At 43.9% G+C, this 18,553-nt stretch overlaps 1 protein-coding gene across 1 annotated transcript; it reads left to right on the top strand.

Annotated features, from left to right (window-relative positions):
* The first annotated feature begins 7,242 nt into the window (after positions 1-7,242).
* Positions 7,243-9,288, top strand: SIVA1 (SIVA1 apoptosis inducing factor). Its single transcript, XM_082761721.1, has 4 exons — positions 7,243-7,377; positions 7,507-7,707; positions 8,416-8,572; positions 9,048-9,288. Exons 1-4 carry the CDS (start codon positions 7,260-7,262, stop codon positions 9,103-9,105), a joined length of 534 nt encoding a protein of 177 aa, XP_082617847.1. The 5' UTR covers positions 7,243-7,259; the 3' UTR covers positions 9,106-9,288.
* Positions 9,289-18,553: the final 9,265 nt, after the last annotated feature.

The following is an 18,553-nucleotide window of genomic DNA, read 5'->3' as shown; positions in this document are numbered from 1 at the left end:
ATAGAGGGAAGTTATTTCCAGTTACTTGTGCTGGTGGATAATACCACTCAGCCATGCTGACAGTCCACTGGCATCTGTTGCAATGTTTTGTGTCCTTGGCAAATGGGTGAAGAAGAACTGGACAGTCAGGTAAGATGCTGGGCCATGCTTATTTCCAGAAACAGCCTCACTACAGGTAAGACTAGCAATTCGCAGTGCACGGTCACACGTACATCAGTACTGCAGTTACAGCTGTACTGCTTACTTAGCACACTACAGCATCAAAAATAGGCAATGCTGGTCAAATTCAGAACTTTGCATCTTGTACCTCAACATTTGTTTGCTTCACTTAACCCAGCCAGGAAGGCGATTTGCAGACTACAGAGTCTAGATCATCACCCCTCAAATTGTCAGCATAGTTTTTTCACTGTCTTCTTTAATAGTATTACAGTTGGTGTCCTCAAAAAATATGATACCATTCCCAATTTGAAAGATTTATTAAAAACATTTCTTCCTGCCTTGCAATTACATACATGCATTCTTTCAGAATTCTGGATTGCATTTTGTATCTGTACCAACAGAGCTGTAATCATGTCTATGTCAGGTAAAATGTAGTTAGAAGACATTTATTGGATAAGTTTGCAAAAGATTTGCCTTGCCATTCTAAAACAACATTATGTTTCTCTCCATAAATTCTAAAGATTACTGGAAAAGGTAACCAAGAGATCAAACCCATGTTTTAGGTTAGGATTTGGTCCACTGATTTTGAGCATGTACATTCTGCAGACAAGATCTCTACTTCTACACCAACGATCTCTACTTGCCTGCACTGAGTAGTAAAATAAATTCAGGGGCTGGACAAAAAAACATCTCCAACTTTGCCAGAAGAACTGAAGTTGGAGTAAAACAGCAACAAACTCCTGCAGAACAGTGCTGGGTGCCGAACTCGGCCAAAAGAACTACCAGGGACCCAGAGAAGCACTGGAGGGCAGTGAGCTTTGAAGAGGGATGTCAGGCTACCTTTCCACTGTTTCGTCAATGCCAGCCTTACGGTTTTACATTTGCACCAGATTTAGTGATGATACATTTATAGAGTAGCTTTTTGTAGAGTCTAGGTCGCTGTAAAGAATCAGGATTAGAGACAGAGGCAATGCTGGATGTCTTTGCCATCAATCTGGAGATCTTCCAAATCTTGAAGATGAGAAAGTTACAATAGAAGATAAGAATATGCTGTTGTCTATCTCATCGCTATCTTCTCTGAAATTCTGGTGCAGAAAAACAAAAGACAAAAGATTAAAGAAAAAAAAATCAACACAAATAAGAAACCAGAGCATATAAATGGCAGGAATGTAGTGAACATAGTATACAGAATATGATGCATTTCAATATACACAACAAAAGGTCAAGTGGAAGAAATAAAAGATGCTCGTTAAGGCATTACAAACAAGATAAGACAATTTGCCTATTAGAGATAGCTTTGCATGAGATTACATGATTAAAAAACCAAAGCTGGTCCTGCTGAAAGGCTGAGCCCTATGTAAAATGTACTGATGATTTCCATCCTGGGGAAACGCCAGCAGCACAGAAAAGTCTTGATTAATTGGCACCCTGGATAGCAGGCCTAGGACTGGATGTTACTTTTACAGCTCGTAGCACACCACTCATGCAAACTGCTCAGCAGAGAGCAAAGAGACAGAATGAGTGCCTTGAAGACTTCCCAGCGTAAACAGCTTCCAACCCAAAAGGCTGTACAAAGAAAACGTCCAGGTTAGCCCTAGTGATGGTTGCTGTGGCTGTGCCATGTTATCCTGGCACTGTTTGGACACTTGCTTTGACTCCGTGCAGTTTCTGTTTTCCAGACGGAGATCCTCTCTGCCCAGGGTTGACAAGATAGTCACACAAAGTTAAAATAAACATGCTTTGTGGGCTGCTGCTGTGGAAGCGCCTGTAATACCTCGTGAGCGCAGTGCCTGCTCCTTTGCCAGCACGTACCAGTTCTGTCCTTTGGGGCTGAATGGGTGCACCTCGAGCTGTTCCAGCTAACGGCTGCTTTAGGGAGTGAATAAAGGAGAGCACGTGAGGCACAACGAAAAGCACTGTCCTGAAGCAAGGCTTCATTCCACAAAATAACAACACTGGGCACGGACTGGGCGCAGTGCAGAGGCAGAGAGGTTTTCCTGGCTCTCCCCATGCCATGTGAGGAGGAGGAGGAGGGTGTCGTGTACTGTGTGCGACTGGTGAAAGGGCAGAGGTACCTGTACACACCAAGTCATGGAACAGCTCTTCTTGGGCTACAGTTTAATGAATTTTTGCAGTCTCTTAGAATTACATAAAAAACATTGTCAGCTCTAGAGGAAGAAATCACCCCTCTGGATCAGTAACAGCAGTTATTGCTGTCTGAGCTCAGCTGGAAGACGTGGGCATGAGGTTCCTCTCACGTCCAGACACTCATTCAGCCTCACACAGGGGCTGGTTACATGCCATGTTTTCATATCCACACAAAACACATGGATGTGCATTGCTAGTGGGTCCTTCATTCAGTACCCATTAAGTGTGTGCGCGTGGTGAGCGTGCACGGGCTGTCTCATACCCAGCTGTGTGAGTTTGGGGGCTGTCTTTCTCCTTGATAGATTGGACTGGAAAGAGGCAAACTGAAAGGAAACTGTGTACAGCAGACAGGCAGACACACAACTTGAAAGGCCAGGAGCAACAATAAAAACTGGAAAGCAGCCCCTTTGTACATGCTGTCAGCAGAGCAATCACACCTTGTAACAGCAGTAGCAGCTTGCAGAGTGCCCTCTAGTGTAAGTGGGACCTTCAACTATTTTGATCTGCTGAACAAAACTAGTCTGTGTCATAGGAACACGCTATGAAGTCAGCCGTGCCGTGCTAATTTAGGTGCAGGCGCTGGCTGCGGTGCCAGGGTGGCAGGGGCTTAGCTTAGCAGCAGCGTGCTTCAAGAGCCAGCCCTTAATCCTGCTCCTCCCTGGTTTATCAAATGGTTTTTGATGTGCGAAGCGGCTCATCAAGATTAGGACGTGAGCTGTGCTGCTCGCTGGTCATAGTAAAATGACACGCAGCTGTGTGCTGGCACTCGCTCACAGATGATGTCTGAAGGGTGCAGCCCTTTGATAGGGGCTGTAAACGGGTTGTCTGGTAGGGCTGGCAGTGTGATATGGAAATAAAAGGACAAAGAAGAAAGGAAGCAGCCCTGAGCCATTCTAATAAGAACAGGCGTGTTTGAGACAGTTTTATTATCTTTGAATCCCTACTGCACATCACGGGAAGAAGAGCACGGTGGGGCTGAGGGCATGGGGTGTGGTGTTATACTTCAGTCCTGTTCAGCAAACACGTGTGCATCCTGATCCCAATATATCACCTGCCCCAAAACAGGCTGCGTATGGCATATGGCCACCTACAACCACCGCTGTAATATGCGTTCTACCTAAAAGAATTTCAAGATTATTCGTTTCACCATTTTATTGTGAAAAAGAACTAGAGAATTGGCCAAAATGCTCTCCTTTTGCACCAGTACAAATTGAGAGGAACCATTGAGGAAACTCCTGATATACAGCTGTGTGTACACAGAGCCCCACCTCTGCCCCACCTCTAGGTATAGTGTTCTGATTTTTTTATAATTGGCCTAATAATGAAAGAATAAATGGGGATTTTTATTACAAATACATGTAGGGAAGGGCTTTGGCGTAAAAGAAGATGGAGAGAAGGATGAAATATTTTTAAGGCCCTCCAATGCTTATAAGAGCCTGCTATTAGACCCTTAGAATGACTTAAAAGCTAGTATAATCTTCTGGATTGCTATTTTTCTGCCATCTGTTCCTAAAATTAAATACTTTAACTTGTTACAGTAAATGGATAAAGGTTGTTTGCAAAGCAAGGCATAGACAGGAAGATTGGAGTGATGAATATTTAGATTCACAAAGCCAAATCAGACATTGGGAATATTTAGTCTGACACTGACTAAAACACAAGGCAGAATTTTCCTCAATTTATTCTTTTCCAAATGCATAAGTTCTTTTCCCTTTAAGAAAGCATCTGATTCTGATTTGCAATGTTTGCAATTTACACTGTCTGTGATTTCTATTCCAGACTACCCGTTTATTTCTAATTACCAAAAATTACATTTTGGAGTAGTTGAAAGCATGGGCAGACAGGCAAACATTTACCTTGATTGTGTTACTGAAGGATCAGAAACAAAAATCATCTACTAGTGCTTAATGGAGTACTGAAAATCTAAATCTGCCCATTTTATAGGCAAAGTCTATTGTAATTAGGGTTTATATGTGATGTTTACTTAAATTTGTCTTGGTATGAAAGGAACATGGTGCCAGTCTTTACAAAGGGATCTCCATGATCCTGAGGACTAACCTCAGGCAGGTTCAGGCAAGATGCCTGTGTACATCAACTTATTTATAAGTAATCTGAGAAAGGAGATGAGCAGAGAGGTATTGGTGTTTGCTGCATTATTGTTTAAAGTCAAATCTAAAAACCAACTGGGAAGAGGCACAGCTGCGTATTTTCAAGACTCTCTGTACACCTAACAGGCAATAAATTGGCGGTGTCAGTAAGTGTGCAGTAACACACGTGGGGGAAAAATAACCTCAATTATATACATAGAGTGAGGAGTTCTGAATTAAGCAATTAGCACTCAGGGGAGTGATGCTGCGAGTCATTTATGAATAGTTCCCTGAAAACATCGGTTTAGTTCTTAAGCAGTTATCACAATGATCACTTAGATGTTAGGAATTATTAGGAAAGGGACCAAGAAAAACTATTTAGGCTTATGCTGTCTGGATGCCTAGCATGTCCACAGCTAGAGCGCTGGCCACCCTCCTTCAGAAGGGACACTAGGGGCTATAAGAGGTACAGAAAATGATTGGTTTGGTTTTTGATAACATTTTGCAAAGTTGTACATTTGCCAGACAAAAGAAGAAATTAAACATTACCAGTTTTGAGAAAGGGACTGGACAGGTTAATGATGAATAGGCTTGCTGACAACTATGAAGCATTAAAATCCAAATGGAAACTTGGGCTCAGAAAAATTCTAGGCTCTAAATGGCTAGAAGCCTCGAAGGAGGTGAACTATGGCCAGAATCCTCCTGTGTGTGCCCCGACCTCATTGAAGCGCTGGTAGAAATGGAGTATTAAAAGAGACAGACTTAGTGAGCACAGCCCAGTCCGTTTTGCTCTTCAAATTTGCTTGCTGGAAATGGAAGCTATTGAAAATTTGCAATGCAATTTTTCTTTGTTCTATAAGAGAGAGCTATCAACCAGGCAATTTGTCTGTAATATTCACATGGGCACGGGAGAAGCAAAGTAGCAAGAAAAATACTGTCATTTTTATTCTCTGCTTCCTTTTATAAACATGTTTTTGAGGATAAACCAAAATTATCATATTTCACGATTACCATTAGTGGTTTGGGATTTGTTTGGGCTGCTTTTTCCTATTCAGAAGCTGTATAACAACACACAATCTCTTCAAATAACCTGAGAAATTGTCAGCATTAATTTTCATGAATGCTCAGTGCCAGCAGTCTTTGCCAGATCAGATCTCAGCCTTTTTTCTACTTCCAAATCACCAGTGGATCTTCCTCAAGGCTTGCTGCTATGACATTAATAAAGTACTGGGAATCATCCTGTCGAGTAGCAAGTCAACAGACCGGCAGGTGAACCAATTCCCTCCCCATAGGATGCTAAGATACATTGATACAGACAGAACAAAATTATTTTGCCATAATAGCTCTCACAAATAGGAAATATCTGATCAGTAACAGATGTTATTAAGGTTGAGGCTTGCAGAGCAATTAAAGAGGGGTTGTCAACACCCGCAGATGACTCAGTAGCAATCAGATTTCTGCATCTGCCCTGCAGTGGGACGGTGGTGGCAGCCTGCAAATGTAACAGCCCTCAGAGAAACTGTCCTTAAATTTCCTCTTTCATGACAGCCCCGGCAGCATCCCTACAGCACGTGCTGCTCACTTTCAAATCTATTTCATATCTTCAGATCAGAGTTTTGGAGCACTCCAGGCAGAACAGCGCTTTTAACTTTGTTCTTTGTGTCTCCTCCAGTCCGCAGGCAGCTGAGCTCCATCTTTTGCTATTTTAATGAAACGCGTGTGGCCTGGTGCTCTCTGTCCTCACGGGGCATGGTCTGAGCCAGTTTACATTTCCTCTCACTGATGTGCCTCAGAGAGCTTCAGGGACACCAGGGCGTGTATTTAAAGGTTATTTACAAAGCAAATTCCTGAGAGATAAAGAAAAGACCATGAGTTTTTCCCAAGCAATGACAAATTTTCTGTAGAACATGTTCAGGCACACATTAAGTATGTGCAGAAAAAGCCAAAGTATAAATCTTTGCAGCTGTGTGTGGCAGGAGCCAGACCTTGCAGTGTGGAAGGTATTTTTGTGAATTACAATGTTGTGGATAACAACTGTAGCTTCTGCTACAGACCAGCACCTGCTGGAAGGGAGCGTCCTTTTGTTGTTCCTCAGTGCAGAGACCCCTCCTATACTGACCAGACCCCTTCTATACTGACCCCTACTTGGCCTTGGATGTGGCACTTCAACTACAAAATGACAGGTACATTGCTGCAGCCAGTTTACCAGTCAATAGGAAATTAATTGAAGTATTTCCACATCACACAGTGAAGGCAGCAAGTCCCAGAAAACTCAGTGATTTTGGTGAAACTGAGCAGCAGCCTCTGGGCTTTAACTGAGCCCGGCCTGGTGGCCCTACATGTGTTACCTACAGGGGCTGAGAGGCTCTCTAACCTCTTCAAAACTGTAAATTCTTGTGTTTGTGCACGTTTTTTTGGTAGTTGTACAGCATTTGGACTGATACAACTTTATTAAGCAGCTTAAGGAGGAACTCCTTGAAACTGTAAACAACTGTGACACACACTTCATTTATACAGGAAGGTGAGCCCAAAACGGCCAGCGAGGAAGGAGAGTTTATGGAGAAATCCACAGCCCCAAGCCTTGCTGGCGTTGCGCTGCTTCCCACAACAACAACAACAACTTGGCGGCGTGTGGGAGGCGACGCGGGCGGCGCAGCACCCCGGCACCCCTCCGTCCCGCCCGCTCCCCTCAGACCAAGTCCCGCCCCCCTCCCGTCAATCATCCTCTCCTCGCTCCGCCATTGGTCGACAGCGGCGGCGGCGGGGCGAAGGGAGGCGGCGATTGGCGGGCAGGAGCCGCCGTTACGGGCCGGGCCGGGCCGGTGGGTGAAGGGGAGGCGGTGAGGGGGGGGGGGCCCGGCCGCCATGCCGAAGCGCTCCTGCCCCTTCGGGGAGGCGGCGCCGCTGCAGCTCAAGACCCGCGTGGGGCTGCGGGAGCTGAGCCGCGGGGTGCGGGCCGAGGAGCTCCGCAGGGAGATCTTCGGTGAGACTTTGGGGGCTGTAAGGGTATAGCGGGGGAGGGGAGGGGGGCGCGCACCGCACCGTCCCCTCAGAGAGCTCCCCGGGGGGGTGAGGGGGCGGCCGGTAACGCTCCTGTGGTGTCCCGCGGCAGAGCGCACCCGGCGGCTGCTCTTCAGGGGCGCCCAGGCGTGTGCTGAGGGAGCCTGGGCCCCGCTGCCCCGGCCCGCTGCCGGCCGCTCGACGCAGCCCGAAGGACAGGGCCCGGCCGCCGGCAACGGGAGGCGCTGGAGCGGGCAGCTGCGCATCGGGAGCGACGGGAGGCTGCTGAGGAGCGAGGCCGGCACGGAGAAGGGTGAGTGAGGGGGTCCCGAGGGTAAAAAGGTGGGTTTGGGGATGTGGAGAGTGGCTGGAGAGGGGTTATAGGGCCCGGAGCACGAGTGCTGTGAGGACTTGCTCTCTGCAGCTGCCTGAAAGGAAGCTGTGGGGAGCTGGGGGTTGGCCTCTTCTCACAGGTAAGCAGTGATAGGACTAGAGGGAATGGCCTGAAGTGGTGCCAGGGGAGGTTCAGGTTGGAAATGAGGAGACATTTCTGCTCAGAAAGAGCAGTCAGGCATTGGGACGGGTTGCCCAGGGAGGTGGTGGAGTCCCTGTCCCTGAGGTGTTCAAGGAAAGGTTGGACATGGTGCTTATGGACATGGTTTAGTGGGTGACATTGGTAGTAAGGGGATGGTTGGACCAGAGGATCTTGAAGGTCTTTTCCAACCTTAATGATTCTATGAGGTGTCCCTGCCCATGGCAGGGGCATTGGAATTAGATGATCTTTGGAAATGGTCGCAAGTGCGGTCTGCTTGATACTGTCTTAATGATCTCTCCATTAAGAGGAGTGGAGGGAAAAGCCAATAAAGCCATGGGGCGAGCAGTTGTGTTTTTCAAAGCACTGCTACCTGTAGCTGTAACATCCAGTGGAGACACCACACTCCTGCAATTCTTTCAGTTTTCAGGTTCTTTTTCTGTTTTTCTATAAAGTACTTATCTACTTACTTGCATCTTTTCCAAGCAGTTCCACCAGTGGGGGTTTCCAAAGCCTGCTCATCGTGTGTAAGAACTGCCGATGTCAAGGAAGCGTGTTCGCAGTGTGACCGGTTCGTATGTGAGAGCTGCAGCAGGCTCTGCAGCTGCTGTAACACAGTCACCTGCTCTTTGTGCTCGGTAATTGAGTAAGTGCCTTTTCAACTTCTCAAACTTGTAACTCTGAGTGTCGGTTGTAGCTTATGAAGTCGCAACAGTTACCTAGCTCATACATCCTATTGACTTAAACTCTTTGGATATTGAATTAGGAGCAGTAAAACTGTCTGAAGCATGGGAAATAAAATGCCTGCGTGAAGTTGTCTAATCAGTGTTAGTGCAAGTCTAGTTCAGCTTCTCATTTAAATGTTCTAGGAGGCCAATGTTCCTCTTGCTTTCTCACCAGCAATAAAGTATGCTGGCCAGTGACAAATAAATACAGTCCCAAAACTTAAGATTACTCCTTTGAAACTGTCATTAAGAGACCTGTGATGTAAAGAAAGTGCGTTGGCGTCCCGTGGTTACAGTTGCTAGTGGAATAGGATGGCATTCTTTATGTTCTAGAAACAGTAGGCACTGACTTTGTTTTTCTGTTTGTTGTTTTGTGTTGTTTTTTTCTCCTCCTAGTTATGGTGATGTTGGTGAGCAAGTTCTCTGCAATGGTTGTTCAATATTTCAAGTCTGAAACCTGATGAAATAGCCCTCAGGGCTAAGATGTCCGTAAAATTCATGAAGTCTCTTCCTTACGGATGATCAATTAATCCTTTTAGCATGTGAATTAATTATGGAATTTCTATGTTTTATATCTTTATATTGTACTTTTTAATATTGTAGCTAAATAAACTTTTATATTTTGAGGATTTCTAGATTATTTTGAGTCAACTTCCTGCTTTGTTCCCCCATTTGTGATATGTCTATCTGGAAGGGACTACTTTGTGGTCCTAACTGGTATTCCTCGTGTAATAGAGAATTCCAAATATCTATTCAGTGCCTCTCTGCGTGTTACTCATGTCAGGATGTTCCTTTTATGGATCAGAATAGAAATAATTTGCTCCTCTTGTGCTTCCAGGTGAGTGTATATCTATTCTGGACACACAACCCTTTGTTTATGAGCTAATTTGGAAAATCAGTCATGCCTGAAGGCTTCTCCTAATAGATGGTGTGTCAATTTCCGGTTACATTTTCATAAAACTGTCACAAGCATCTTATGATTACTGGCAACTTGAATAGTTTTAATTATTTCTATCCCTTCTTTGATAGGGAAGAACATTGGTGCTACAGCTTTTGAGTGCAAACAGAAAGCCAATACAAAGCCAATACTCCAGGAGTGTAGTGTCAAAGATTAATTTTGCCGTACCTTCCTTACTAGGCCAGCTTCATAGAAAGCAGCTCATTTGTATGACTCGATCATCTCTACTGTACTCTTAATATTGTCCTGAATACCCGCTAGAAATAGCTCATCTATAGGGGTCTGACAAATGGTCAGCACTCAAGGGCACACCTCCACAAACTCGCATTCCTCATTTTCCTTTCCTGTCATAGCAGACACCAGTTTGCTTAGTATTCTTTGTGCTGTAGGCACAACCCCCCCCCCCCAATAATTTTATTTTACTATTTTGCTACATATATTAAAAAAAAAAAAAAAAAAAAAAAACAACCAAACAAAAAAAAACCTGACCAGACCTTTCATCTTGTGAACCAACCTTAACATATGTAAAGCAATACTACAAACCCAGGGGTCTTTATCTTAGTAAAATGATGACTTCAGTGAATACAGGAAAAAATATTCCAGACACAGACGTGGGAGGAAAAAAAGATCCTGATGATACTCTGAGGTAAAGCTCCATTTTCCCTTATTACTTGCCCTGAATGTCCAAACCAAGGCCTACCACTTACGCTTCCCAGTCTTCTCAACTGTACTTTGTTTTGCAAGAAGTAACTTTCTTACCTCTTTCTATCCACTATAGCTACTTCTGTTTGAAGAAACTGAAAGGCCCTTGCAATGCTAGCTCAGTTGAGAGATGTATTTGTCTCATGAGGAGCTGTTGAAAAAGAAACATAAAATCATGGAATGGTTTGAGTTGGAGGGGACCTTAAACCTACCCAGTTCCAACCCCTGCCATGTGCAGGGACACCTCCCACCAGCCCAGGGCCCAAAGCCCCATCCAGCCTGGCCTTGAACATCTCCAAGGATGAGCAGTACCACAGCTTGCCAACCTGACCGGTAAGCACAACCAGGCGGGACGTTAGCTGTGACTGAGCAGCAGCACCTCGAGGTGCACACAGTGGGGTGGCATTCTCTAGGCACGGAGCAGTACCTTCTGTAACTGTGGTGACACTGTAACATCGCCTGTGCCCTCTAGGGTGCCCCGGGGGGTTGTTGTGCTGCGCTGCTGGCTGCTCCTGTGCTGCTGTAGCCTGGCTGGTGCCCCAGCATTTCCGTGTTCCGCATACTTCGTAGCCAGCTGGAGCTTACTTGTTGTTACTGCAGCCTGGAGTTTGAACAACTGTAAAACGCGCCTTGTTTCCACCTCCAAAGCAAACAAACAAGCTGCAGCACGGGCAGTTGAAGTCGGTTGGGTGAGCTGGTAGCGGAAGGGTTTGTCGGCGTGCAGTAATCCCCCGGCGTTATCTGTTCTTTCAGAGCTGTCATAGATCAGGAATGACGGCGGCACTCTGCTGCAGTCCCCGGTTGTCAGGATCACAGGGCAGATAACAGCGTTGTTCCTATGGTAATCATGGGACACAAAGCTGAGTTTTGTGAATGGGAGGAATCTGTAGCTACCGTGTTTAAATGCTAGTTTGGGGAAAGAATTTAAAAACCTGGCGTTGCTTCATTTGAAGCTCTAAGCAGTGAACAAAAATGTTTTTCACTCCAGCATATTTTTCAAACTGAAACCTTTAAGTGTGTTTCTGTGTTGTTGGTTTTTTTTTTTTTCATTCTCTGGAGAGAGTGAGAGACTGAAAGCACTGTTTTGCTTCCAGGCTCCTGGAGAGAAGAGACTTGTTGTTTACAAATGATTTGTGTTTCAGAGAAGTTGATATGTTTTTTGGCTCATTTAGTCACTACTGTATTTCACATAAAACTGTCTTCTCTAAACCAGTGACATGGATTTTGTGGTTTAAACTTGTGTTATTCTCTAGCCTGGCCCTTTGGAAGGTGTTTGCTCATCAGACTGAGGAGCTGGGAGAAGAAAAAAGCAGGAGGAGTAGAGTCATGAAGAGACTGGTGAGAGACTGGGAGGAGTAGGGATGTTCTCACGTCGGGGTTGTGCATCATGCGTGTAAGAAAAGTTTTTTGTGGTTACCAATTCATGCGCTTGTCAGGATTCAGAAGGTGTGAAGAACTGCTTCTCATGGGCTTGTATTTCCCAAAGCTTCGTTACTGAGGAAAGCTCCAGCTCCTGTTTTGCAGTTTTTAGATGAACAGTCAGAGGTAGGACTGGGGACTGGTTTTAAGTCTTTGTATTGCCTTAAAAAAAAAAAAGACGACAACAACCAACCAAAACTGCGAAAGGGAGAGAGATCCAAGCTTTTTTTCCTTTGTCTTGTTAACATCTATTCACAAGGCCTTGTCTGCTGCCACTGGTCACAGAGCTGTGTGTTGCGTGCTTGGTGGACTACATGGTAGAGCCAAAGAAATCATCTGTTCTATTAATTGGGCAGGAAGATGCTCTTTTATCCTGTGCTTTGCTGTTTTTTCTTCCCCTCCTATTCAGTGCAAAGTACTAACAGTTTGTGTGACGTTCAGAGCAAAGGGGATTCGTTAAGGAGCTAGCATATGAGTGGGTGAAAATATCCTACAGTAAGGTTTTTGGGGATGGGTGCAGAACTTCTTTTAAGGCCTGTTTATCGTTACTGGTGAAACAAGTCTCAGAGAGCCCAATTTGATGTGTAAAAGGGAGTGAACTCATCTGATCAGGATTGGCCGACGCTTTGTTTCTGTGCTGTGTTTGCTGTTTCCCATCAAGCTGAGATCCCAAGCTGTCATAGAAATGTGCGAGGTTGTCCTGGAGGGGGGAGGAACCTCAAACCATCCAACGGAAGCAGTCTACCAGTGGGAAGAACAAAACCCATTCAGGTTGTGTAGGCAAACTTTGGGTATCGCTGCTTCATAGATGTGAAATGTGTGGGTTTGGTGGGAGACTCTTCCAAGGGAGCATCTTTCTTTCCTCCTTCGGGCTTTTGCATGAGGACAGATAAAGTGAAGACTGACTGTGTGTACCCTGATATTTCATTTCCTTATGCTGTTTCTTCTACTCTATATAGTTTTTCTATGCTGGTTCTTGCAGGAGAAGGCAGCAAAGCTTTGAATACTGTTTTGCTCATGTTGAAATAATTTGTTTAACCTTTTAAAGGTAGTCAAGAGGCTTAAAAAAGTGATAACACTTCTTTAAAAAATAAATAGAAGCAGTGTAACTCAAAGACCAACTCTGCTTATAGATAGAAAATCAGAATAAAATTACTCTAAATGTTATGTTCCATTTTACGTTAATAAAATTGCTAAGCAGTGAGGGATCAGATAGTTGCTGTATATTTATAACATTTTAATGACTATCACAGCTATACCAATAACTTTATCTTTTACATAATTATTTGTAAAAATGTTGAAATATACTCCCTGTTGATTGAATTTTGAGCTGCTTGTAATTGTAATACAAGTTTTAATGATATTTGTTCTGCCATGCATTCTGGGCTTTTGTTGTTTTGTAAGGTTTGTTTCGTTTTGTTTTTCCCTTAAGGAAAAACCTCAGCTCCTGGAATCAAATGATTCCATTTTTATTACATGTTTAGTTCTCATGGCTGTAATTTCCACTAAAACCTAGTGACAAGACATTTTATTGCATACCCCTTGCAGACATGGTTATTGCTTAAAGATCTTAGGGTTGCAGGATTTATTTTAAACTTCAGGACTGTTTTAATTCTATTTTCTTACATTACTTTATTCAAGTGTAATAGCTGAAATCATAATCCCCATCTCATCTGTTCTGTTATGTTCTGTAAGAAATAGGTGTTTCTGTTTCTTTCACTGACAAACCCACTTGCAGGTAGCGAGGCCAGATACCTACTTGATAAACGCGCAGGGCAATGTAAAAATCACGGTAGGTCCACCAGGCGGTGTCTCGATCTGCTCTACATACACGTGCGCTTAAATCTGCAGTGAAGTTCTGAAAATCGCCTGAGGCTCCCTGAGCAGGAGTCGGCTTTAATCTGATCAGCCTCAGGACGAACGTTTTCCCTCACCTTTTCAGAAGTTTCGCGCTGTATCCACAAGGTGGCATCGCTTTGCTAGTTTTGAGTAGATTTTTGCGGAAGTTTTTTTTATAGCCCCTACAGTTTGATCCGTACGGATATAATTGTACGGACACTTTTATTTTGCTTTTGTTTTGCCTTTAAATGCCCGCCTTATAAATCTGTAGGTCCAAAGCAGATATTTCCAAAATAATAATTTATCTAAAATAATAGGAGTTAGATATAGCCTGAAATCCACAGTGAAACTCACCTTCTTGTTGTCTACAAAGACAAAAGCAAACTGCATCAACATCAATGAATGAAATTGTTTTTTCTTTAAATTTTAAGGTGTCAGTATAATTTAAAAAAATGTATTATTTATGCATATGCCAGGCAATATGCAAGTTTTTGTTTGTTGTTTGTTTGTTTTACTGATTTTTTAAGGACAAAACAACCACCCTTGCATCACATTCTAGGTCTTCATTAAATTAACACCACACACAAGTCGCTTCTCAAGGACATGAAGGTGATTGTTGTGCCAGTAGCAGCAGCGTAAGGCTGTGTTTGGAGATGTACCAGAGGGTGCTGAGTGAGGAGGACAGTGTCACTACGAAGCTGCAGGCTGTTATCTTTGAAAGGCAGTGGCAATGGGGGAATGGTCCTGATGATTGCAAAGATGAAGGTTGTGCTGTTCTTCAAAGAGAACAATTTGAGGAATTACGGGCTGGTCAGTCTGACCAAGGTCTGTGGAAAGGTTACTGAGGGAATCCTCACAAAGCTGCGTCCAGCGCTATGTCCAGACACAGGAAGGTTAAGAACACAACTGGGAGCAATCAACATGGATTTATCAAAGGCAAATTAGTCTGGCCAAGCTTAACTGCCTTGTGTGATGAGATGAGCAGCACTAGATGAGAGGAGAGGAAGCAGTGTCATTTACCTTGGTGTTAGAAGGGCTTTCAGCAGTCCCCCGAAGTGCTCTTGTGGAAAGCAGGATGGGAGAGGCGCGGTTTGGACACACGAATGACAAGGTGGGTGGAAAGTTCACAGAACTCTCAGATGCAGAGGGACAGGCAAGGCAAAACCCAACCAGCAGCATTCCCTGGGACTTGCTGCTGGAGCTGCTGCTGTTGAACATTGAAACATCTCCTCTGCTGACCTGGGTGTTGGGGCAGAGCAGACCGGCAGCGAGCCCCTGGCAGGCACAGTGCGGGAGAGCTCTGCAGGGCAGGAGCCGGGTGTCCCGGTGGGCAGGGTGCACGTGAGCCACAGACCAGGTGGGCAGCATGAGCGAGAGCAGAGCCAGCGTGGTTCTGGGCGCGAGATCCAGAGCTGCTGTTCCACACAGAGGCTTTCCTCTTCCCAAAGACCCCGCAGAGCAGAGGTGCTGCTGGCAGGCAGGAAGCCTGGCTACTTCCATTGCGCGATAGGGCACGGCTGCAGCCTTCTGTCACAAGCACAAATGTTCCAGGATTGTAAGGCTGACTTTTCACGTGTGGTTCTTTTCAATACTGAAGAATTTACTGCTGAAACCCTCTGACACTCTTTGACCTGCTCCGTTCTTCTGTGTGTTGATTACTGATAACCCTCAGAAATGAGGAACTGGTAAAAGGATATGTGGTCTGAGTGTGTCCACTCTTGCATCCTGTTTACTCTGCTAGAACTACTCATATGATGAGACTTACCGTATTACCAAAACCCTTGACCAGCCGTGATGTAGAGCACAGGACTTTGCAGAATGCAGATTCCTGAGCCTCTAGAAATTGATAAATTTTCAAGCAAACAGCTTACATACATAAATGTGCGTTAGTTCTTGTATCTCAGTCCCAGCAAGTTTCATTTTAGGAGCTTGATTCTCCCACGCTTTCTTGCACTGAGTAATAGCTTGCTAAATGAGTAATCTAATTGTTCTGATTTCTCTTTCAATGATACCAAGATTATTTACTGCCGCAAACTAGATTGGAAAATGTTTTTAAACCCAGTAAAAAAATAAGGTTAGCAACCTGGGATGGTACTTGTTTTGGAGGAACACTGTAAGGAATTATTGCAGTATAGTAAAATATACGTCTGAAAGTGTATTCAATGTGCAAATTTTCACGCTCTCCTCACTAAAATGTTAAAAGAAGAAAGCTCAAACACTTTCTTCATAATGTTTCAGATTCAGCTGAGTGGTTTAATTCGAGGTTGTTCTCGAAATCCTCACTTCTTTGAAGATGAGAGAACTTGCTCGCAGTGATGGTTACTACTTAAAGAGATGGCTCAAGATACCTGTGTGTTTAGATGGGTCAGATTTTCGTGTGCATTCTAATTCAGCAATTGTATGGAGTAAAGTAAAGATGCTCTATAGAACAGTACCTAATTCATGTGAGTTCATATCAGCACTGTTCAACAGCATCTGTAAGCCCTGAAAAAAACCTTTGAGTCTTTAGTAAATTGTTTTGGGTTTTTGTCTATCCAACGAGTGCACCATCTTAGTGAGACCAAGAACTAGAATTTATTGTAAACCAAATTAGAGGGGATTTCCTTTTTCACTAGCAGAAGTCTCCTACCCTTTATTTACTGTGTGTTTTCACAGACTGATATATTCATGTTTATAATCATTGCTGTAACCCTGCATTCCCTCACACATCATTTACCCACTCTGTCCATTTTGTGCTGATACAGCAGTGACTCCTGCACTTCTGTCCACTTCAACACTAGTAATTTTTCTTTCTGTTGCTGTAGTTCTGTCCCTTTTTCTACTGAAGAGGCCAGCTGAGCTCGTGATGCTGTCTGTTCATTGCTGGTGGTGTTTGTAATCTGCTGCCAAACGATGTCATTTCTGGTTCTTTCATCTTTTCCGTACTGCCAGGTATTGTCTTCAGCTGTTTTACAGTGCAATCACAGCTGAAAATCTGAAGTTTCCGTAGTATGAATTTCACGGGCAGGCTCTTCTATCCGAGTTAAATGAAAACTTTGATAACGAGTGCTTCAGAACTGAGACTACTTTTTAATGTTTTTAGTGGCGTACATCACTTGTACATGAAAACTCGTTCAAACCTCAACATTTGCTCGCTGTATTTTTTGAGAATTTCAGGTCTTGCAAGGATTTTAACTTTATACCTCTGCTCAGAATATTTTCTTAGTTTGCTTAACTCCTGCTACCATCTGTTGTTCACTAACTACTCAGAGCCAAGAGGGCTGATGGAGATCTGAGTTCTCTTAGATCAGCACTTGGCACTGGGAGTTTTTCACAACCCAACAAGCAGTTCCAACAGCTGCATGTATGAATCACTTAAGTTATAGTACCCTGCAGCACTTGGTTAAGAATGGTTTTTGACAAGCTGGTCAGATGCCACACAAGTGAAAGTGCTGTGAACTGAGCTTCTTGGAAGGTGTGACATAAATGTAAGATCATTATTTTGATGCTGATTTTTATGTAACGTGCTCTAAAGTTTCATTCTTGTTCAGAATACTTTTGAAATACCTAGATTGCACCCAAAGATCTACCATGAACTGCAAAAATAAATACAAGTCAGGAGGTTGGGAGGGTAGTTGTTTGTTATAGCAAACTATTCTGACATATTCCCCGTGGTATTTCATATTACTGAGATAGTTTGCCCCAGCAGAACTGCTCTTCACATGCTCTTGTGTCAGTCTATATTTAAACCTGGCTCCAGCAGTATTTTATTTCAGTTGTTTTAGTCTGGTTTGCTGAGCTGTGGGGACGTTCTTGATTATGTTGTATATTTATTGAGAGATTTGCCATCATTTACTGTTCTTTTGCAAATGCTACAAAGACTCATTTCATTCAGAGTTCAGCAAGCTACAGGAGCACTTCTTGAAGTTTTATCAAGAGGATAGCATGGATTTCCTGTTGGTTTTGTAGCAGCTAGCTGAGCATACGTATAGAGCCGGAAGGATTGGCTTTTCTGCAGGTGTAAACCAGCCCAGTGTCACTGAGCAAACAGAGCTACACAGCTGAGGATCTGGTCCTGCGTGTAATTTGTTATGCCCTGCTGTTGTCATTGTTTGTTTCATGATAACCATTGCTTTGGCTGAGCATTTTACATAAGGTCATTCACAGAAGAATTTACAGAGTCCATGTGTTTGGGGGGGAGGGGAGAAGGGACACACCATGACACAATAGACAATCAAGACAATACCTTGATTTTATTTTGAAGCTCATCTCCAGACTGGCTGGAGCCAAGTAGCGTAACTGGGACAGTATCATTCAGGAATAGGGTGTTGAATCTTCCCTTCCCTCTGGGCAATTTCCCCAGAGCTGCCTGGCAGGACCTCCCCCGGGTTCCTCTTAGAAAATGACACCGGTGGGTACCCAGGGGACAATGAGGGATGGGTGCCAAAGGCAGAAAGCATCAGTCATTCCCATAAGTAGGGTGGGAAAGGACATGATTAAGTCTCCTGTTTAAAGAGTTTAACCTTTTTTTTTTTTTTTTTTTTTTTGAGTCAGACTGCAGGCCTTTCACACCACTAGAAGAGCGGATTAAACTGGTCTTCGGATGTGCAGGCTGCAGACTGAGACAATGAACTTGAATGTGCTGAAGAAGGTTGGTGATAGTTTCCCAGATTTTAGAGAGTTCTTAAGAGTTTATGAGAATTTTAAGGAGTTAAAGGGAATATGGAACAGGGTGGATGGCCTGATCTAGTGGGTGGTATCCCTGCCCGTGGCAGGGGTTGGAATTGGGTGATCTTTAAGATCTTTAAGACCAAACTGTTCTGATTCTGTGATGCTAAGTGAATGCATTCCATCTGAGACTTTAAGTCAGTGTCTTATCAGGGATTTAACTGCAGTTTTGTAGAGCACCCTGGATATGTTAAATTCTGTACTTCTTACTACAATGAAAATATAAGCTAGATAAAGGCCCAAGAAAGGGTCTGGTTTGCTTTTTCCAGTTTTTTTT

Source organism: Aythya marila (genome assembly GCF_965140915.1).
Source record: "Aythya marila genome assembly, chromosome: 5".
In the NCBI taxonomy this organism is placed as follows: Eukaryota; Metazoa; Chordata; class Aves; order Anseriformes; family Anatidae; genus Aythya; species Aythya marila.
This window is presented reverse-complemented; position numbering and strand designations above follow the sequence as displayed.